The 23756-nt window shown below is 40.9% G+C and overlaps 2 protein-coding genes across 3 annotated transcripts in view; one reads left to right on the top strand and one right to left on the bottom strand.

Moving 5' to 3' along the window:
* Nucleotides 1-23756, top strand: part of LOC308090414 (V-set domain-containing T-cell activation inhibitor 1-like) — a 183593-nt gene that overhangs the window by 61082 nt on the left and 98755 nt on the right. The window lies entirely within an intron of this gene.
* LOC308090236 (butyrophilin subfamily 3 member A3-like) lies at nucleotides 1830-14306 on the bottom strand. 2 transcript variants are annotated; one of them, XM_080435299.1, is made up of 7 exons: nucleotides 14190-14306; nucleotides 11665-12009; nucleotides 10002-10280; nucleotides 5075-5216; nucleotides 4407-4427; nucleotides 3888-3911; nucleotides 1830-3686 (listed from the first exon to the last, which is right to left on the bottom strand). In XM_080435299.1, the coding sequence occupies exons 1-5, from the start codon at nucleotides 14248-14250 to the stop codon at nucleotides 4412-4414; spliced, it is 843 nt and encodes a 280-aa protein (XP_080291425.1). In that variant the 5' UTR covers nucleotides 14251-14306; the 3' UTR covers nucleotides 1830-3686; nucleotides 3888-3911; nucleotides 4407-4411. The 2 variants fall into 2 exon arrangements, with proteins under 2 accessions (XP_080291425.1, XP_080291426.1); XM_080435300.1 differs by having other exon boundaries at nucleotides 5075-5213.

The raw sequence follows: 23756 nt of genomic DNA, 5'->3' as shown, positions 1-23756 counted from the left end.
ACGTCCTCCGTGCAGAGCCCTGGCAGCGCCCGCCCCCCCACCCCCCCTTGGTCCTGCTTGCGCCCTCTGTGCCGACATCCTCCGCGCAGAGCCCTGGCAGCGCCCCACCCCCCCCCCCCCCTTGGTCCTGCTTGCGCCCTCTGTGCCGACATCCTCCGCGCAGAGCCCTGGCAGCGCCCGCCCACCCCCCCCCCCCCCCCCCTAGTCCTGTCTCTGCCCTCTCCCCACCGGAGGTTCTGGCCCGCTTCTCTGCCCCCCCCCCCCATTCCGGTTCTGGGACGCCTGGAAGTCGTCCCGTGGAGGGGAGGTACTGTCACGATCCGCTCCTCGGACCGTGGACTGACTTTATTATTTAGCCATTGTCTGACCTTTTATGGTATTGGACCCTTTTGGACCCTTTTGACCACTCTTTCTGTTGTTTTGTTCCATGTTCTCCATGTACCTTTATTCTGTAGTGTTGTCTTGGTGTTTCCTGTCTGCCCTAGTTGTTGCTTCCTGTCTTGTCTCTAGTATGTCTTTGTAATTGTAGTTCACCTGTGTCTTGTTCTGTTCCAGCCAATCATGTGTTAATTGTCCTTTGTTCTCACCTGTGCCTAGTTAGTCCCTGTCTATTTATTTGTCCCTCTGTTTCCAGTCTGTGTTGGTTCATTAATGTTGTTACTGTGTCCTGTCTGTTACTGGTTGTCCTTATATTCCCTGTTTAAGTAATAAATCCCCCTGCATCTGAATCACTCTGTCTCCGCTCACTGTCTGCGCTTGGGTCCTACACTTCTCTGCCCCGCATCGTGACATTAAAGGAATATTTTACTCGCGACCAATGAAAATGGTCCCGCGACCCCAAAAACAGGTCCCGAACCACTGATTGGGAAACAGTGATTGTGTATTTACTTTCAGTGTGTTTTATGTATTTCTGGTTGATGTGGAAAATAAAGTGAATTTGAAGGAGATTTACCCTTAATCTCATCAACCAAAATATTAAGTAGCATGCTACTCTGCAACTTTTCCAGTATGTTAAAATATATAATTACAATATGTATCTAATAACTTATTATGGTGGAAAAAGTAGGTACTCAAATCTTTTACTTAAGTCAAAATATCAATACTGCAATGTATAAATACTCTGTAAAAGTCCGGTATTAAAAATTAGTAGAAACTACTCCTTATGCAGAATGTCCCATTTCACAAGTTTTCAAATGTAAAAAAAAAACGTTTGAAAAATACAGAGAAATGGCCGAATAGGGCTTAAGTGGTCATGTTTTGTGATAATAATCTAAATCTACAAAATAAGTAACAATTAGTAACTAAAGTTTTCAAATAGTTGTAGTGGAGTAAAAAGTACAATATTTGCCTCTGAGATGTAATGTGGTAGAATAGAAGTAACAGTAGGCCTATACTGAAAATTGGAAATACTCCAGTAAAGTAAAAATATCTCAACATTTCTTTACTTAAGTACAGTACTTGATTAAATGTACTTAGTTACTTTTCACAACAGTACAGCGGTAATGTCGATGTTGAAAGCAGTAGGCCTACTGCAGTCTAAATTTAAACGGGAGTAAAAAATAGTCAGTTCCCTGACCGGGAATCGAACCCGGGCCGCGGCGGTGAGAGCGCCGAATCCTAACCACTAGACCACCAGGGAGGAACTGGCCATTTAAAGAGAAAATAAGTGTATAAAAACTTCAGAACACTGTCTTAGAATGTTCTATTTATGAAATGTAGTAATTTTATACATTTATGAATAACACACTGCTATCATTTATAAATCTTTATTTATTTGATCAGACATGTATACAGACAGAGATACAACATACAGATTGGTGGGTGGTGTACTTGTGCCCCCTAGTGGTCCCACTCTGTAACTACATTCCCTATGTAGATATACAATCAGTCCAATAACATAACCTCAATCGATCGATCGATCGATCGATCGATCGATCGATCGATCGATCGATCGATCGATCGATCAATCAATCAGCACAAAAAGCCTGAAAATAGAAATATGTTAAAATCAGTATTTAAAGGTAGGGTAAGTGATATTTTTTGGTTAAAACAAAAAGTATTTTGTTAAAAGGTTTAAACTCTATATTCTGATAGTAATCATTGCTATAGAGTGTTTTTTCAGTAACAGATGTCTCCCTGTCTCTCCAGCTCTTTAATAAACAGAAAATAAGTTTTTTGGTAGGTGTCAAAATCTCAGCCAATCAGGAGAAAGTTCCCATTTTTAAGCTTAATTTGTATAGTGTTCCAGTTCCAATTTTGCATGCTCATTTCTTAGTGTCATCACTTCCAATTTCACTTGTTTAATCTGTATCCTGATTGAGTTCTCTGTCCTGGTTGGATAAAATTGGAAATTAAACTGAAACTGAAACGAAAATGCATTTTCTGTTTAATAAAGAGGTGGAGAGACAAGGAGACTCCTAATATTGAACAAACACTCTATAGCAATGAGTACTATCAGAATATAGAGCTATTTAACAATTATTTTAACCAACGCAAATCACTTACCCTACCTTTAAGTAAATTAAAAGAGGCCCTAAATCTCATGTAGTCAGCCCATTCATTATAGTGTGTGTCAATATCATGTAGTTTAGAGCATTGGCTCCCAAATATTTTAGTTCGAGACCCAAAAGAGAAATGATATGTTTGCCCGGGACCCAAACTAGTGAAAATAGCAGATCTCCAAGCTCACAACGCGTCGCTTCGCCTCCGCGTTTTGAGCTTGCAGATCTTTTGAAATAATATATATATATATATATATATATATATATATATATATATATATATATATATATATTATTAAGCACCGCCAAATTGATTTGTATTTGGCCACGGACCCGATCTAAAATGTTGTTTGTTCGTTTTTGCCAGGGACCCCCATGAGAGAAGATTTGTCAACATTTTGTCCGTGCCATGATTTTATTTTAGAAATAGCAGATCTACAAGCTGTCAGTGTTGTGAATGTGACCTCATAGCTATAGGTTCAAACATCACACATGGAGATGAGGGAAAAGGTACGATTTGTACAAGAGTACTTTCATAGTAACAATACATACGCAGGCACCAGTAAAATACATGTAAATACATTAAATTAATACACTATACACACACCAAACAAAACAACCCCCCAAAAAACATCACCATTAAAACTTCATATTAAATTGCCCCCATAGACTAAAACCAGAGTGAAATTCAAAGAGTAAATTATTCTTCTATAGTTTTCATAGTTTCAGCATTCCCTAGAGTTTGCATTCCCTAGAGTTTCCAGTGGTAGTGGAGGGCAGCAATTCAGGAGTCCAGAGTTGGTGTTGGCTTGTCCGCACTCTCGCATTATTACACATATAAATAATGTTCAAGTAGGTATAATCTTTATCTCATTCCATATTGGCATTTCATATAATTGCATTATATTTTATTATGTTTCAAAATGTTCATATCATATCCAATACTATTGCTACTAGGCCGATGCCCGTTGGAACTGATGATTTGTTCCATAGCATTGCCGTGGTCGTTTTCCTGCTCTGCCATTTCATCTTTGTTGTACCAGAGAGCATCTTGTTTTGGGATTTTTACTCTTTGCCAAAAAGACGCACTCCTTTTTGTCATTTGTCTATCACAGACAGCACTTAAAGGCCAGTCTTTGACGTCAGTAACATCACCTGTTTGATCCACATGTTGTCTCTGAGTCTCTGTGAATAGAGGTAGAAAATGACATTGTCTTAAACCACTTAAAATAACTTTCCTCTTCTGCCCCGGATTTGAACCCTGTTTCCTGTGCAAGTGCTGAATTCTTTACCATTAAGCTAATAGAGCCTGCCTGCTTGCCCAGGGGATACATTTAATTGAATTGAATCTTGACATGTAAGAACATGGATGGAGTTTATACTTACATACAACTTGAGCCTCATTCACATCTAAAGAGAGAAAGGTTGCAGGTATACATATCACACATAATGTTAAACTCTTATAAACATGATAGTTACATTTCTGGTGTTAATAAAAGTTGGATCATTATAATCCTGTTTACCTGAAACTATTGGATTATATTACCATCTGTGCTTTCTGTATAACTCGTGCAATTACACAGTCAAAAGGTACATGCGTGTGGACACACACACACACACACACACACACACACGCACACGCACACGCACACGCACACGCACACGCACACGCACACGCACACAAACACAAACGTATGTATGTACGCACACACACAACACACACACACACACACACACACACACACACACACACACACACACACACACACACACACACACACACACACACACACACACACACACACACACACACACATGTATGTACACACACAAACACACACAAACACACGCACGCACGCACGCACGCACGCACGCGCACACACACACACACACAAACACACTTACCTCTTTTATATTGGGAGGAGGCTGTTGAGATGTGAGACAGTGATTGGTCAGTGATCACACCATCATTAGGATTCACATCGTTATCATTATAGATATATAAATGACAGTGGTGTAAAGTAACTAAGTACATTTACTCAAGTACTGTACTTAAGTACAATTTTGAGGTACGTTTACTTTATCGGAGAATTTCCAATTGTCTATACTTCTACTTCTACTCCACTACATCTCAGAGGCAAATATTGTACTTTTACTCCTCTGCAATTATTTGAAAACTTTAGTTACTAGTTACTTTGCAGAAATAAATGACTACATTATAAAACATATATTAACCGCTTTAGCCCTATTTTATACCTAGGCTATTTCAAAATAGCCGATCTAAGCTCACAACGCATCGCATCGCGACACGTTGTGAGCTTGTAGATCTGCTATTTTCAAACATTTTAGTACTTTAACTTTTGGTACTTTAAGTACATTTTGATACCAATACTTTTGTACTTTTACTCAAGTACATTTTGAATTCCGGATTTTCACTTGTAATAGAGCACTTCCACATTGCAGAATTGATACTTTTACTTTTTTTTTTTTTTTTTTACATTTGAGTACTTTTGCCACCACTGATAAATGAATGGATCAACTATTTCAAGTCAACATATCGGTTCAGGACCTACCGGTTTTCTTCTGCTACCGCTGATTTCCTGTTTCTCCAACAGGCCATTAGTATGGCTGCCGTCAAGATGACAATCCCTGTAATGACTGGAATCAGCACAGGGTGAACTGCAAGACTCTCGCCGTCATTCTCAGCGGCGTCTTCTGTAAGACAGTGAGTCATAACACACAAAACTGTTATCAACATTATCTTACAATAAATGCACAGAACCTCTGTACTAGTGTTGATTTCGTCGACTAAAACTAAGACGAAAAATGTTCGTCAACTACCTTTTTTCACAGACGAAAACAAAATAAAAACAAAATACAAACTAAGGTACGATGACTACAACTGAGACTAAATGTATTGACAATTTCGTCAACAAATAAAAACTAAACTTAAATGTTAGTGAGGGACTAGTGGAGAAGAGATCAAGTCATTTTATGTTTGGTTGCACTCGGGTGCTGCACGCTGAAAATAGCAGATCCACAAGCCCACAACACGTCGCGCTGCGACGCGTTGTGAGCTTGTAGATCGGCTATGTTCAGTGTGCAACCAAGTGTAAGATCAGCCATAACGACACCATCAAGGCACCTCCAAAATACATTTTAGTCGACTAAATCAACTGTAGATTTAGTCGACTATATCTTATGATATTTAATCGACTAAAACTAACAGATGACTGAAACATAACTAAAACTAAATGGAATTTTATTCAAAAGACTATGACTAAAACTAAATCAAAATTTGCTGTCAAAATCAAAACTGCTCTGTACGTTCGTCTGTAATCCACGTATCTCGAGAACCTTTTCGACCGGCCGACTTGCGTTGTGAGGCATGGTGAGCTTGTAGATCGGCTATATTCAAAATGTTTTGCCTCTTTTTTATATTATTTGACAATTTGGCCAATATTTGACCAGTTCTTATAGTATAGTTTGTTGATTACTTTTGATGCTATACATTTTTGTTTTGTTTTTAAGGATTAAAAATGTCTTAAAAGTCCTTAAATTGACACTTAATTGTCATCTGGGGACCCCCCCAAAATCATGTCGGGACCTCCCTGGGCGTCCCGACCCACAGGTTGAGAACCACTGGGCTAGTTTACAACCAAAGCAGCTGCTTCACGCCCAGTGCATTATGTGTGCTGAAGGGTGTTGTTTGGTCTTCAAATTAAGCGTTTGGTTCATTGCTGAGAAGGAGAATGTGTGTGTGTGTGTGTGTGTGTGTGTGTGTGTGTGTGTGTGTGTGTGTGTGTGTGTGTGTGTGTGTGTGTGTCATGCGTGCGTGCATGTGTGCGTGTGTGTGTGTGTGTGTGTGTGTGAGTGTCGTTTGAAAATAGCAGATCTGCAAAATGGCCGAAATGTATATAGGACTGAAGTGGTCACTGTATGTTTTGTAAAATAAAAATCTACAAACTAGTAACTAAAGTTTTCAAATAAATGTAGTGGAGTAAAAGTAAAATATTTGGATCCGAGATGTAGTGGAGTAGAAGTAAAAGTATAGAAAATTGGAAATACTCATTAAAGTAAAAATGTGCTCCTCGGATGATTAGCCAATCAGGATGAAATAACAGGCCAATGTGAAGTTACACGGCAATGGGACGCTGCGTTCATGAATTGAGGGATTTAGTTCAAAACGTGCCACTCCTGCAAACTTTAGATGCCAATATTAGCCAATCAGGATGGCATATGAAAAATGGGACAGATCTGTCTTGATCACAGGTTATGACTTTTACAGGGGCCAGTTTCGAATTGCAGCCACCTGAAGGTACTCTTTTAGGGAACTTTTGAAGGACAGGAAGGTTTTACTCTCCTTCACTACTTTTGGCAGGGCATTCCACATTTTGGTGGCATAGCAGGAGAACAAATTCAACCCCTTGTTTGTGCCAAATCTGGGTTGGACGTTATCAGTGGAGCTACCTCTGTTGTTGTGATTGTGAAGTACTTTGACAGGTACATGGGTATCTTAATGTTGAGGTGTATCTTGTAGACCAGGCCCATTGCAAGTTGCTGTACTCTGTCCTCTACCCTGAGCCATCCGACCCTAGCAAAGTGAGCAGGGGTTAGATGAGTTGTGGGTGTAAGGCCAAGAGGTAGCCTTACCAGTTTGTTTTGGGATGTCTGGAGCCTTGTTTTTAAGGCCTTTGTGGTGTTGTGATACCATGAGGAGCATGCATAGTGGAAGTAACCTTGGATGAGGGCCAAGGTTACTTCCTTGGCCCTCATCCAAGGTCCCTTGGCCCTCATCCTCATCCAAGGTCTCTGCCAGAGACCATGAATGTGGTTGTTACTTAAAGTCTTGTTAAGCACATGATTACAGTATGTACCTCAAACGACTGCCTCAGAGGCATTTAAAGTACTCATTTTTATAAAAACACTATTTGTTTGTGATGTGTTGTGATTCATAGCGTGAACGTCTTGTGTCTTGACCCCAAATTAATATGTATTTGAAAATAATATGTATTCTGAAAATATTTTGTGTATGGGACCCCCCCTACAAGATTTGTGTTGTTAAAATGTTTAAAAAATGTTTGACATTCTTTCACGATTAAAATATATATTCATATTATGTTTTAATGCACTTCTAGCTATTGATGTGTTGTGAGCTTGTAGATCGGCTATTTTCAAACGTCTAATGTACAGTATCGTCACCTTCTTAAACTAATGGCCCAAGTTTTATTTTTTTGTTTTTCAGATTTCTTTTTAAACTGATCCAAAACAAAACGTTATGATATTTCTTATCATTTCACCAAAACGTTTATGACAAATTATGACTATTTACATAAAAATAACACTGTCTGTCGGTTATGTAACATAAGAGATTTAAAAAGGTTTAAATAGGATTAAACCTGACTTAGGCTAAATGATTTACTGCAGACTTAGGCAATTTGTTTGGCCTAAGGCACAAATCCATGTGACTAAGGCCAAAAAAATTGACAATTTTGGCCCAAGTCACACTAGGGAGATAGGCCATTATACTAAAAGGGGAGGGAACAGCATGATCCTTTTCAATTAGGAGATAGGCGATTTTAGCCTGGTAAAAGTTTTTAAACAGCGGACAAAACAGCAGAGAGAATTTTAATGGCCACCGTTTGTTTTCGCTCGGCTGCACTCGGCTCCATTCGGGTTCACTTGGGTTCCACCTGACTGGCCAACTTCCGCTGTCAATCACAGAACAATGAGCGAGGATGCTGATTGGAGAGTCCATTAAGTGGACGACGCAGAAACGCCTGGACAAGCTCGCAGGCCAGACCCAATTCCTGAAATCAAATGCAAATTTTACCAGAGGTGGCCAGTATATAAAATATCATTTTCCTCAAATAATGACTTAGGCCATTAGTTTAAGAAGGTGACGGTATGTGGGTTTAAAGTGGTTTAACTGGTCTTGACAATATATTTTTCGGGACCCCGTGGAACCCACTCAAGGACCCCTGGGGTTCCCGGGACCCCACTTTGAGAACCAGTGGTATAGAACAGAGTCGTACAGTATAGCCACTTTCACATATGAACACTGGAAAATGTCTGTGGAATCAGGTTGGTGTTGGTCGTTCAGTGTTCACACATAGCATGCAACAGGAGAATGTCCGTTTCAGATGCGTTCACACATTAAGGTGAATACTCCGTTTGACAGTGGTGGAAAGTAACTAAGCACATTTACTTAAGTACTGTACTTAAGTACAAATTTGAGGTGTTTGTACTTTACTTGAGTATTTCCAATTTCCAATACTTTTACTTCTACTCCACTACATCTCAGAGGTAAATATTGTACTTTTACTCCTCAAAAAATATTTGAAAACTTTAGTTACTAGTTACTTTGTAGATTTTTATTATTATTACAAAACATTACAAAACATAATTAACCACTTCAGCCCTATATATATTTTGGCCATTTTAAAATAGCAGATCTACAAGCTCACAATGCGTCGTGATTCGACGCATTGTGAGCTTGTAGATCTGCTATTTTTTAAAGATATGTTTTTGTTTAAACGTGAAATAGGACATTCTGCGTAATGAGTACTTTCACTTTTGTTACTTTAAAGGTAGGGTAAGTGATTTGCTTTGGTTAAAATAAGTGTTAAATAGCTCTATATTCTGATAGTACTCATTGCTATAGAGTGTTTGTTCAGTATTAGGAGTCTCCTTGTCTCTCCACCTCTTTATTAAACAGAAAATGCATTTTCGTTTCAGTTTCAGTTTCATTTCCAATTTTATACAACCAGGACAGAGAACTCAATCGGGATACAGATTAAACAAGTGAAATTGGAAGTGATGACACTAAGAAATGAGCATGCAAAATTGGAACAGGAACACTATACAAATTAAGCTTAAAAATGGGTACTTTCTCCTGATTGGCTGAGATTTTGACACCTACCGAAAAATGTATTTTCTGTTTATTAAAGAGCTGGAGAGACAGGGAGACATCTGTTACTGAAAAAACACTCTATAGCAATGATTACTATCAGAATATAGTATTTTAACCTTTTAACAAAATACTTTTTGTTTTAACCAAAAAATATCACTTACCCTACCTTTAAGTACATTTTGATAATAATAATAATAATAATAATAATAATAATAATAATAATAATAATAATAATAATAATAATGAATTGCATTTATATGGCGCTTTTCTAAGTACTCAAACTTACTCAAAGCGCTTTACAATGGTTCATTCATTCATACAGGGGGGGGGAATTGGGAGGTGGAGCGGCGAACAGTCGACGCCAGCGTCCCCACTTTTCCCAAAAAGTACATTTTGATGCCAACACTTTTGTACTTTCAAGTTCATTTGGAATTCCGGACTTCTACTCGTAACAGAGTATTTCTACATCGCAGTATCGATACTTTTACTCAGGTAAAACATTTGAGCACTTTTTCCACCATTGCTTAATAACAGGTGTTTACAGCTGGATCCCAAAGGCATTAAAGAGTGACGAAAACATGCATTACCTGCAGGGATGACTCTGTATACGTCAGCAGTGTGGTCGATGTGCGGCAGGCGAACTCTGCAGGTCAGGTTCCCAGGTTGTGTCACCGTTACGTCGGTCCGGACGGCGTAGCAGTATTGTGACAGTCTGTCTACCACTGAGGGTTCAACAGGGACGAGGTCTCCTTCACTGTCCAGCCAGGACAACTCAGGTTGTGGATACCAGCAGCCAGAATCACATGTCAAAGATAAACCGTTGTCTTTTGGTCCATTTAAAGAGATCACTGGCTGAGACACAGACCCTGCCAACACAGAAACATGTTTGTTTGTCAGTGATGGAACATGTACTCACATTTCTTTCTTAAAGGGATAGTTCACCCCCAAAATGACTTTTTTTCCTATCGATTAGTCACCCAATGAAGACTTGAATTCATTCATTTTTTTTGTTTTTGTCGCATTCCTAAGCCAATAATTTGATGATTTTGACGATTCCGGTAGGAGACACAAAGAGTTTCCTTTGTGTCTACTACCGGAACAGTTTCCTACCGGTCCGCTGGTCATCAAATTATTGGGTTAGGAATGCGACCAAAACAAAACCAAGAATTCAAGTCTTCATGGGGTGACTAATCGATGGGAAAAAGTAATATTTTTTAGTAATACTTTAAGTAAAAGTATCAATACTGCGATATAGAAATACTCTGTTCAAGTAAAGGTCCGGTATTCAAAATGGACTTGGGTAAAAGTGCAAAAGTATTGGAATGAAAACGTACTTAAAGTAGCAAAAGTAGAAAGTACTCATTATGCAGAATGTCCCATTTCAAGTTTTCAAATGTATAAAACTCTTTTTGAAAATACTTGTAGATCGTCTATTTTCAAATGGCCGAAATGTATATTGGCCTGAAGGGGTTAATGTATGTTTTTGTTCATTTTATCGTCTACTCAGGCTTTTGTGAGCCCCCCAGACAGTTTTTAAGTTGCTTTATTCAGTATTTAGATATTTGATATTCATTTTATCAGACACGCCCCATTCCTATGCAAACCAATTATAACTACAAACTCAATTTTTAACATGTTAGATTCATCAGAAACACCCGTCCTTGGTTCTGGTGACTCATTCTGCCCTCCTAATACGTGTTTTTTCGATGACCTTTTTCATTTATAAAAAAAAAAAGATTGTATAATCTTTTTTTCATTTTCAAAAAACTTTATTAAAAATAAATGAAAAAAGTAACACGGCCTCCTCACGTATTAGAAGAATATATCAGTCACCACTCACCAGAACCAAGGACGGGTGTTTCTGATGAATCTAACATGGTTAAAATGGAGTTTGAAGTTATAATAGGTTTGTAGAGGAAGGGGGTGTGTCTGATAAAATTAATATCAAATATCTAAATACTGAATCATGCAACTTAAAAACTGTCCGGGGTGCTCCCAAAAGCCTGAGTAGACGATAAAATTTCCCGAAAGTGAAATATCCCTTTAAGTCTGAGGAAGGTCTATGATGGAAATATTGTGTCTCCTCTAATACATGTATAATTTATTTTATTGTACAAGTTGGCCAGTGTGCGGACATTTCTCTGTTCTTGGTCGTCTGATTTCAGACAAAATAGTTTTTCAGAGGCTTTGAGAAATTGCATTTTCTGGAGCTTGCCTTCAAAGTTCGACATGAAGACCAGTAAATCTTACCAACAAGGAGTTGTATCAAAGCCCTGCTGCGCAGCGTTGGAACAAAACACATGAACGTTCCCTCGTCTGAGAGCTGAACCCTGGAGATCTTCAGCGAGATGTTACCGTGAGACAGTTCATCATGGAACAGAGATGTTCTCTGTCGGTACAGCGGGTTCAAAGAGTGTGAAATAACGTGTCCATCTTGAAGACTATTCACTACTCTATCTGGCTTCAGGTCAGGTCTGGCCCACTCCACTGTCATCTTGACCACATTGACGGATGGTTCAATGTGACATGGAAGGATGGCTTCATCCCCCACTTTGGCCAGAACGGTCTGAGACGACCCGATCACCTGAGGTTCTCCTGAAAAACAAAACACGATGGATTTAGTGTTAGTAGTGGTCTTTCATTTAGATGCTGTTTGCTTGTCCACAGATGCAATGCATATGACTTATAGCATGTTATTTAGACAGATGCTAGTGTAGTGCCCCGGATAAGCTGCAACAGCTCTGCCGATTGAGCTCAGCAGCGTGCTGTGTCCCACACAACAGCACAGTGAAGCTGTTCCTTTTCACTACCCTTGTGAACTCCTGTGAGTAATACAACTCTCCGTTGACTAGAAGTCGACTGAATATTTTCACGACTGTATCCGTGGTGACTGAAAGTTGCTCTCTTATGACCAATGTCTCTTCACTAGAAAGTTTCCGAGAATAATGCAAACCAAGGGTAACAAGTTGATCGCATACTCTTTCAAACTGCTTCAGTTTTTTTCGTCCAGTTAAGTTATTAAATAGCTGGATGCATTGAGGAACATCATTTCTCAGTACATCATTCCTCAAAAGAGAAAGAAATATACCCAGAATGAGCCCCCAATTCCCCAATTCCTGACAGATTCTGGCAAATGAAGACATAAATGTACATTAAATGACACATGGGTCTTTCCATACAGTGTTTCAAATTGTTTGACAAAAACTACAAAAACAAGTGTATAAAAAAATGTTATGTTCTTTTTTTTAAATGTTTTTTATGTAAGAATACAAATGTGACAAGGACTAACCAGTGCTGGTAAAATACCTGGGGCAGAATTCCTTTTAGCACAAATATACTATAAAACAGTAACCAGTTCAATCCCGGTTCAGTACGAGTTACTACACTATGTTTGATGTTTACATGCTACCTAGATTTTGTTGCAATTATTTTGTTAGTACATCCAGGGCTGGGCTTTTTTTCCTAGCATAGGCCTACTGTTAGTTTAAAAAAAAAAGAGCATGAGTTCACTAATCTATTCTACTCCCCCTGGGGCAGGGGTGGGTGGGCGAGGGTGGGAGGGGTTGTCTTGGTGTATAGTGGTTGTTTTTTGTCTCTCTTGCGTGCGTGCGTGCGTGCGTGTTTGTCGTACTACAGTGTCACACAAAAGTAGAAAAAATAGCAGAGAGAGAGAGAGAGAGAGAGAGAGAGAGAGAGAGAGAGAGAGAGAGAGAGAGAGAGAGAGAGAGAGAGAGAGAGAGAGAGAGAGAGAGAGAGAGAGAGAGAGAGAGAGAGAGAGAGAGAGCTTTGCTTAATTACAGTGCTTCTGTTTGCCTGTTTTAACGATCGGTTTAAACTGGTTGAAGTGATCCAGGGTTGAATCAAAATGTATGCCACAACATCATTTCACAATAAGTTGTTATAATTTCCCCCCACAATATCCACAAATAGTCCAGTCTTCAAATAATATATATAATATAATAATAATAATAATAATAATAATAATAATAATAATAATAATAATAATAATAACAGAAAATGATTCCATGATGAATTCTCTCCAGTGCCCAGTCTTCTCACCTGCCTATTGTTATGGATATAGTGTCCCTGGTCGCTGTGGTAACGACCTTAGTATAACGTAGGTGTCATCTGTTATGCTATTACATTTCATTACCACCACAGTTTAAGCATCACATTACACATTCCATGCAATTAAAAAAATACAAAAATAAGTGAACCTATAGATTTTTCCCATAAACACATTATACAAAAGCCAGAATGCGTTCACATGAACATCCAAGTTCAACGCCTAGCTACCTGCTGCTACTTTGCACTCACACATCTGTTGTATCAATCAGTCATAGATGCAAATGTCAGACTTGATCAAATACATCTACGACAGTCTTGATCCAGTACCGCAGCACCCATGCACTCGCTTTGCATAACATTGAGTTAACCCAGGGGGGTCCCCTGATCATTTTTGGGGGGTCCCCAGATGATTAGCTTAATGTGCAATTCTCTCACTCAACAGTAAACAAACCAACATAGAGTATAAGTGTATACAGGGTGTCTGCGCATTTCTAAAGTTACAATTTAAGGACTTGTAAGATACCAAATTGGCTAAATTGTCAAATAGTCCGTAAGAAAGAGCTCACAAACGCCTCGCACGACAGAAAGAAAGAAAGAAAGAAAGAAAGAAAGAAAGAAAGAAAGAAAGAAAGAAAGAAAGAAAGAAAGAAAGAAAGAAAGACTGAAAAAAAAAAAAAAAAAAGAAGAAAGGAAAACACTACAGTTACCTGTCTCTTGTGTATTGTAGCAGCTCCATATCAGCAGGAAGATGTTGAAATAAATCCACATGGATGAGAACACTACAGACACACTGACAGCTGCTGTTTCATGCACTGCTGACCTGGCTCATGATGCACAGAAATAAGTACCTGTTGTTTCCAGCTCCTCCCTTATGAAAAGGAGAAGGAAAAACTGCATGAACTCACTATGGAAATAATAAGCTCTCTTTTTGTGTTACAAAGTAAAGTAAAGTAAAGTAAAGTAAAGTAAAGTAAAGTAAAGTAAAGTAAAGTAAAGTAAAGTAAAGTAAAGTAAAGTAAAGTAAAGTAAAGTAAAATAAAAAAATACAATAAATAAATAAGTAAGTAAATAAATAAAGAGTTGTGTAAACAGAACTGTGTCACAATGCATTAGAATACTAGCTTGCAAAAAAACGGATCATTGCAAAATGATTTGCTGTTAGGAGCATTTACAGGTAAGCATAACTTGGTGTACAGCTTTTGGAACAAATAGCAATATTTAAAGGTTTAGCTGTCATTGTATGCACTTTCATCCACAGGAAACTCCTCACTGTTCATTTATCACTTTGTAATTCTGAGAGTTAAATTATTATTGAGGATTTTACAGAGAAGCTGTAAAATGCTTGTTTTAGTAAATAATAAATGTATATATCACCCATTCTTGAGAATTGGGACAAAATACTCTCAATTATGCCGGGAAAATATATTTTAAAATATCAAAGGTTGACTATTAAATCATGTAATGGGCCAACCTCCCACAGTTTTTTTTTTCTAGATGTCAACTCCATAAGGTGGCATATCTGACGGAGTTGACACCTTACGGACTCTTGACAAAATGTTATATTTCATTCAACAGCACAGTCATAATGAGTAGCTACATTTTTTCAAGATCTTGGACACAACTTTTTACAAAAACAATCTTTTTAAACAAAGATGATATTAATAGTACATTCTTAAACTTATGTAATCTATACACATGGTTATTTTTGTTATGCTTTTAACAACAACAAAAACAGTTTGAAGTTGTGAACCCTTGTCTGAGACAAGGGCGTTTTCTCGCAGACTACACGTTTAGATGTGGAAAAAAAGGAAACCAGACCAAAACATTGTATAAATCATACAATTCATATATATAAATGCTTTAAGAATATATTTTCACCCAACATTTATGTATGTTAATAAGTAAAAATGTGAAATGTTTTGGTAGGACATGACATGTCCCAATTCTCTAGAATGGGTGATGTATATATACAGTATATATTTATATATGTATATATATATATACACACACACACACACACACACGCACACGCACACGCACACACACACACACACACACACACACACACACACACACACACACACACACACACACGCCAGCGATTGCTAGTCCACTCGTGGTCAGCTTATATACATGGCCCAGGCTTCCAAATATGAGTACAGAGAATCTGCATCTGTACTCAAGGTTTGTTATGATTCTCAGTAGCAGTTGGTATTTAGAGTGCTTATCTTGGTAAGCCTGGTTCATGTACAGATCAAAGACACAGCCCACCTCCAGAATCAGAACCTCCTTGTGACAGTCAACAAAAACGACATCAGGGGTATTTGGGATGTTAGCAAAGACATCACAAGCTAAACCAAACCAATCTGGTAGCACTCTCTGCACTGGATGGCATGCATTTTTTGACTGCATCGAACACTATGTCGACAATGCGGTCGTGGCGAGCAATGTACACATTTTTAGATGCACTACATCCATTGATGATGTGTGCAATGGATTCTAGGTGCTGTTCAGAATCATGATAGTTTATACAGAGTGGACTATGGATGTCAGGATACCAGATTGACAGGTACTTCGTTGGTAATACTTGCACTCTTGCTATGATGGTGAATTTTAACACATCCTCCCCAATTACAGCATTTTTGTACATCGAATGTGAAACAGAGTGATCAGCGGAATCAACACAGGCCAACTTTCCCTGCAGTCTAAGTCCACGCCAGTGTTGTTTGGGCTCAGCCTGTTTCATATTAAGCAGAACCCTTCTAGCTGTGTCTTCCTGTAGTCTAATGTCCCCTCCCTGGTGGGAGAGAGTAGCCTCCACTACCACACTGGGGTCTGTAATTAGTCCATCAGAGATGAGCACTTCGGTGTGGTTTTTTGCCCATTTTAACTGGACTCCTGTCCAGTGATAGAGGTCATTGAGATCTGGCCAATCGGACCAGACCCCAAAGCCCTTGTCTTGTGAGTCCAGTTTTCCAGAGTCTTTCCTCCTAAAACATAGGAAACTAGAAAAAGTGCTCCTCGGAGCACAGGTCTCCGCCAGGTCAGGTACGTTATTGTGGCCTCCTGTTCAAAACGGACCAATCCTGCAAATTTTGGAAGCAAACATTAGCCAATGAGGACGGAATATGGGAAATCGGACAGATCCGTGTTGATCACATGACTATAGAGATACTGTGTACCGATTTGCATGACGTTTGGATGAAAAATGGGTTTTGCACAAATCGGCCTCCAGGTGGCGCTATAACAGGCCCATGTTTGAGGCAGAGGTTCTGAATTGGCATCCAGGGAGTGTGTGTGCACAGTTTCGCAGCGACCGGGCCAACGGTGCCAGAGATTAGCTGGTAACACACGGACGGACGGACGGACGGACGGACGGACGGACGGACGGACGGACGGACGGACGGAGGGTAAAACATACTCTCTCGCCATGCCTTTCGGCCTGGCGGAGACAATTATTCTGGTCTGCAACAGCCAGGGGGACCTTCCTCCTGCGTAAGTCCAGTAGGAGTGATGCCCTGGCCATTTCGCTGACAGTGCCATCATAAGTATGTGGAGTAGGTGGGTTAGCCTTGTTGCTGCATAGATCCACTCTATATTTGGGACCCCCAGCCCCCCTTCGCCATATGAAAGGAAGAGTATGTCTCGTGTGGAGTGTGTGTTTAGGCCGACCCATTTTCTGGCCAGCTGGACAGTTCTATTTGTCATGTCTCTCAGTGCCTTTTGTGGGATGTGTACATTGGCAAATAGATGTAGTATCTTCGCCAGGGCCACTTACTCACAGCCTCGAGTTTCATGACTATAGGGAGGGGGGACAGATCGATCAGGTTGAGGCGATGGTGAAACTCTTTAGTGAGCTCCTCAACTTGCTCCGCCTACTCGCCAGCGATGTTGAACTTATGGCCCAGGTATGGGTAGGTCTCATTACGGGAATACACCCTGATGGGTTGGCCCATTATTAGAAAGGAGGGAGGCTTGTCTTTCTTGGCCTTGTACCAGCGGTTGCCGCCGCTGCGGCGTTCATTGAGCACAGCGCATTTTGTGTTTCACCTCCAGCCCGGACCAGTGGAGGAATTCATCGGTGCGTGCCAGCATGTTCGTGATGACGTCCTCCTCTCTAGATGACACCTGTACATCGTCAGCATACCCCTGGATGGGGTTTGGGGACCGGATGTGTGGGGGAGCACACTGATGGATCCACTTCATCCAATGGTTGAGGGCTCGGATAAAATTCACGGCACTCAATGGACAGACAGTTTTTATTCCCACCTTCAGAGAAATTTGCTCTGTGAGCTGCTGCCCACAGATAACCTGGAGAAATGAGTCTTGGTACACATTAGAGATAATATTCACAAAAGGCTGGGGTAGATGTATTTCCTCCAGTGCATTCAGCATCACCTTATGTGAGAGTGTGCCAAACGCATCTCTGAAATCCAGGAACAGTGTAAAATCTAGAGGATTCATGTTTGAAATCATCTATTCCTGTTTTTAGGCAGAATACGTGTTCATTCATTCCCTGTCTATTGATATATGCTTTCTGGTGTGGGGAGAGTGTTCCTGTGTCCACCAGCCAGGGTAGGATGTGTGCAAGCAGGCACTTCATAAAGACTTTGTACAGTATATGGTAGGGAGTAAGGAGATGTCACGCCAAGTGGAGGGATCATCTGGATTATTGTCTTTTTTTTGGTGTCCTGTAAATGAGGGTGTCGTGTATTTGAGTCATTAAACTGCGTGTTATCAGGCCCTTTGGTGGTAATAATGAAGAGGAGAAGAAGCAGAGAGCAGACGTCAGGGTTTCCAAGTTTCCATGTTCATTTATTCAGCATCAAACAAACAGCATCATAGACTCCAGGGCAGAGAGCCCTCTCCAGCAGCCCCCTCTGGGCACAACCATCTCAAACAAACATCTTACACCGTTCTTATAGTAGATATTTACCACAGATGCCATTCTAAATAGCCATATAAGATATGTTCTATAGATAAGAGCAACGCAATGGCCATTTGGCTCAGCTGTTATAGATTGACAGCTGTTGCTGAGTTAGAACTAGCAATTTCACACATTCACCAGGCACTCACCAGTCACACACACTCATGATTACTCTTCTGACTTTAGCATATTTGTTCTACTAATAATCTGCTTTTACTTGCATACTGTCATATAAAATATAGCAAATAATACGACATTCCCCCCACGAAAGACTTTAACGTCTTTCGCAACCACGTATATTAAATAAAACAGTTTGCAAGAAAAACATAAAAAAACAACATTCTTCCACCTACACCCCCCATGACCAATCAATGGCTGAAACCTAAACAAAGGACATTTAGGAAGAATTAACATCAAACATCACCTCAGACAGAACAACTCAGATACAGGCATACAAATTACACAAAAGTCATACAGTGATTTACCTTAAATTTCAAAATACATCAATACGGTGCTGAACTTTCTCATTTCGCATCGATCATCTCGAAAATAAAAACACCAGTCAAAATGCATTCTCATTCCCTAATCAGTGCGCAGGTCTCTCTGTTGTCTTTAAACCCTGGGATACAATGTTACCTATATCTATACACTGAATGTGAGTTCACACTTTTCAGGTGCCGGATGCAACCCTGTGCTTTCCGGACTAGCATCAGCGCATCGATCATCATCAATCTCAGTCTTTCAGCGCATACAACGAAAATAAAAAAACTCCACATTAAACCCCAGTGACCAGAAAGTGAAACAAAGTCCTCGCATAACACTTTTACGCACGGCAACAAAAATAACGCTCCGTAGTTTAAACCACTTTATCACTACAATACAACCTCTCTCCTGCATTGTTCATTGTTCCCATCCGATAATGCTGCTTTCGTAGTCTCTACCTCAATGTCCACTCACCCAGCAGAAAAGCTGAGCGCAGTTCCAGGTGATATCTTTGTTCCAGCCAAAAAGATAGCCGCTCCTCACCAACTCATCCCCCCACGGAGAACTTCGACCAGCAAGTTCTTCGCTCCGCCGTCCACCCAGCCAGGCGCTCCGCAGAGAAGAGTAGTTAGTTGAGTAGCCATCTGAGATCCGGTCATGAGCGGCCGCGCAGTCATCACAACGTCGCCGTTGCGAGGTCCTTCATCATAGTAGAAATCCAGGTCGCGCCGACGCCTCCATGGTTGCCCCGCGGTGGTCCTCCTCGCCGTAGGAAGACATCCACGGCCCCGATCCTCCTCTTACAGGCCCGCAGTCACGGCAACCCTCAAAATACACAGGTTCTTCTCTAAAGCGCCCTCGGAAAGGAAAGCAACAATAGCCGCTGGTTCGCCAAATATGTCGTGTATTAGAGGCATTAACTGCGTGTTATCAGGCCCGTTGGTGGTAATAATATGGAGGAGAATAGAAGAGAAGACGTCAAGGTTTCCAGGTCTTTCATGTTCATTTATTCATTCAAGTACAGCATCATCCTAGAATCCAGGGCAGAGAGCCCTCCTGCAGCCCCTCAGGGCACGAGCACCTATCCCAAACAAACATCTCACACCGTTCTTATAGTAGATATTTACCACAGATGCCATTCTAAATAGCCATATAAGGTATGTTCTATAGATAAGAGCAACGCAATGGCCATTTGGCTCAGCTGTTATAGATTGACAGCTGTTGCTGAGTTAGAACTAGCAATGTCACACATTCACCAGGCACTCACCAGTCACACACACTCATGATTACTCTTCTGACTTTAGCATATTTGTTCTACTAATAATCTGCTTTTACTTGCATACTGTCATATAAAATATAGCAAATAATACGACAAGGGCACCTTTCCAGGAGTCAGGCACTCGCTCATTAATCAGGCAGGTATTAAAATTATCTGTAAGGGTTTGTGTTGACATGGGTCTAGTAGCTCTCAGGGTCTCATAGGTTACTCCATCAGAGCCACTAGCGTTGTTGTTAGGGAGAGAAATCAGAACAGTATCTACCTCCTCTGCTGTGAACCTGCAGGTTTCTGGGAGGTAACCTGGTTCTATGTTTTCAATGACGTCATGCCAAGGGGGCGTGGTCAGGGGCATAGTGGTGGGTACGTCTTGGTATTTAGCCTTATAATAATCAAATACAGTAGCTGTGTTACTAACAGCGGGCGGTGGTTCAGGGAAACAGCTGTTGTTAATGATGATATCGATTGCTTTTGACTTACGATGTTGCCAAAGATATGCCAATTTGTTTCTGGTAACTTTGTTCTGCTGCCGATGTGTTTGAGTCCCAGTGGCACGGAGCGCAGGTTGTATCCTTTCACGGACAAAACATAGCTGCGCCTCAATCCAGGTTATGATCGAGTCGGGTGTAATATCCACTGGGTAGTCGTCACATAGGGGGAACTTCTTTAGGATTCTAGCAGCATATTTCAAGAGCGGGTATCCGTATGGGCGTCCGTTTCGCTGCATAGTGGAGAATATTCCATTCTCAAAGAAAACGCCAACTAGAACAGAGACCAGTCTGCTCCATTTGTCGGCGCCACCCGGGGTGACGGCGAAGTTAGTCCTTTCTTGCAGTAGTTTGGTATCCGGTGTCCCTCGGTACGTTCTTTCATGCTGTTGGAAGGTAATCCATTCATGATCTGACAACGGTCGCACATATTGCTCGAAGTCCACAGGGATATCCCGACAGGTATTGGTGAACTCGGGTCGTAAACCTTCAGGCATTGTTTGTAAACGCAGCCACTGTTCAGCGCTTGTTTAAAGGCTGATTTTAGCGTGGCGATAAGGCACATCTGTACAAAGAGTGTCCAGAACATCTCAAAACCCTACTGCATTAGCGATGGCAGTTACAACGGTTGTGTGCGTGGTTAGGTGTTTAGAACAGGCTCATCTCCGACATCGACCGACCCGGCAGGCAGCCACACACACACACACACACACACACACACACACACACACACACACACACACACACACACACAAAGTGCTGTCAGGCAGAAATCTTGTATCTCTCCATATTTCAACTTTTTATGTTTTTTTCCCCCTGAATTAATTTCCTGCTCCATCGTACTACAGTGTCACACAAAAGTAGCAAAGATAGCTGATCTTCAAGCTCACGATGCAACATGTTGTGAGCTCATGGATCTGCTATTTATGCTACTTTTGAAACCTTTTGGAAGTGAAAGCATGTGTGTGTGCGGGCGTTCGTGCGTTCGTGCGTTTGTGCGTTCGTGCGTGATTGTGTGCGTGTGTGTGTGTGTGTGTGTGTGTGCGTTTAACAGGCCTAAATATTGAACCAACAGAGCTTGGGACTAAATAATAACTACATTGGATCCATTTGAACACAGCTTCTTTTTTTTTACATATCCTGAAAAGTAAAGCAGTTTTGGACTTACAAGGTTTCCACCTGACAGTGATTTGGTGTGTAAAAAATTATGTTGTTAGTAGAGGGTAGCATGGGTCCACCCGGAACCGAATACCCGAGACCCGAACCGAGAACCGAACATTTTCGGGTCCAAAAATATTGACTGTAATAGTGACAAGTAATATTGTCCGTCGGGCAGGGTCGGATCGGTTCCAATTCCCACGGGGCTTGGTCGGATCCATTTGTAATGGATAGACCCGTATGGACCCGTGAGGACCCGAGCTTTAAAAAAAAAACATATATATATATATATATATATATATATATATATATATATATATATATATCTCAGGGATTCCGTTAGCCAGTATTTGCCGGCCATTGACCAGTAAAATGTTTAATTGGCCGGTAATTATAAACACCACCGGCCACCGTGGCCGGTTCGGAAAATGCTGTTATTAGGCTATTTTATCATTTAAGCCTATTATTAATATTATTATTTGGATAAAGTAGTTGGCTACAATCATTAAAATCATAATCATTTAAAGTTTTTATCATGATCTGACTGTGTGGTTTAATTCCGACAGCCTGCTCTGCTGCGCGCTGCAGTTATATAATAGCCTATTCGTTGTACGATGGTGTCGCACGTTGAAAATATCAGAGCTACAAGCTCACAGCACGTCGCAACGCGCCGCTTTGTGAGCTTGTATGTCTGCTCTTTTTTATACGCCACAACACAGCTCTCCTCCTAATCTGCACTGAGTAGGGTGTTCGCTCGGTGTTGATAAACAGGACCGGGATTTTCCGAGGTGACACTGATAGAATCTGAACCAAACCGGACCCAATTGTCGATAAAGGGACCCGAACACGTGTGTGTCGTGGATATTATGCAAGCACAGTGACTGTCTGTCTGCAATGGATAAAGTGGTGAAAGTTGGGCGACGCTGTCGCGCAGGGAAAGGCTCTGGCACAGCTCGCCCCAAAACACCCTCGCCCCCATTTTTCAGGCGGACCAGCGGTTCTTGTATTCTTGTATTTTTTTTACTGAGGATAAGGGTAGAAATAGGTTCAGGATTAGGCATAGTTATACTGAGGTTAAGATTAGGAATAAGGTTAGGTTTAGGCATAGTTTACTGATAGTTTAGGAATACCAGGCGAATACCGCCAGATTTTCCCCGGGGCGACTGTGTTTTGGGGCGAGCGCCGAGCGGGTGTTTTCATAGTTTTGGTATTTGTTGCGCAGGCGCAGCAGTTCACTCATGCCCACTTTATTCATTTCATTTTAACACCTACAACAGGACAGGTCACACAATGGACAATTGATATGCATCTAGGCTCATTCCTATGTTCATTTATAGGTTGAGCTGGGGGGATATGAAAGTCTGTGAAAACGTAGCTGTTCAACTTCTGCATGACGCAACCCTCCGCTGTAGCTCGCCTCGGAGAGGCGCTGACTTGCTGAGACGACCAGTCTCGATGTTATGGAGAAAATAAGCATAATATAGCATCGGACACGGTTTGGGTCTAAAGACCCGGCCGGATCGGCTCCATTTCCCCCGGGTCCATTTAGGATCGCGTCCAATTTTAATCGGCTCCGTTTCGGACCGGATCCAATCATTCTCGGTGCCGTTTCGGGTAGGGTCCAGTAAATTTGATTTCTTTCTAGGGCCCGTTCGGTTCGGTTCAAATATCCTCTGATCTGTTTCGGTTCGGGTCCAATTTTTTGGACCCATGCTACCCTCTAGTTGTTAGTCCACCTGTTCACCAGAGCGCTGTAAGCCAGGCTAATCACAGTGGTCTGTCTGCTACAAAGCAGAGCAATCACACAGGTGAAACAAATGCAAGACAATTAAGACTGGCATGTTTTCAAACAGGCTGTTTGTTTGTGTGTTTAGACTATTTTCACCTTTTGTTTAGTTTTTTATGTCTGCCAGCTGTATGTTTTTCTATAGCCTATTAGGCT

This window comes from Gymnoscopelus braueri (assembly GCF_963280865.1).
Source record: "Gymnoscopelus braueri genome assembly, chromosome: 8".
Classification (NCBI taxonomy): domain Eukaryota; kingdom Metazoa; phylum Chordata; class Actinopteri; order Myctophiformes; family Myctophidae; genus Gymnoscopelus; species Gymnoscopelus braueri.
This window is presented reverse-complemented; position numbering and strand designations above follow the sequence as displayed.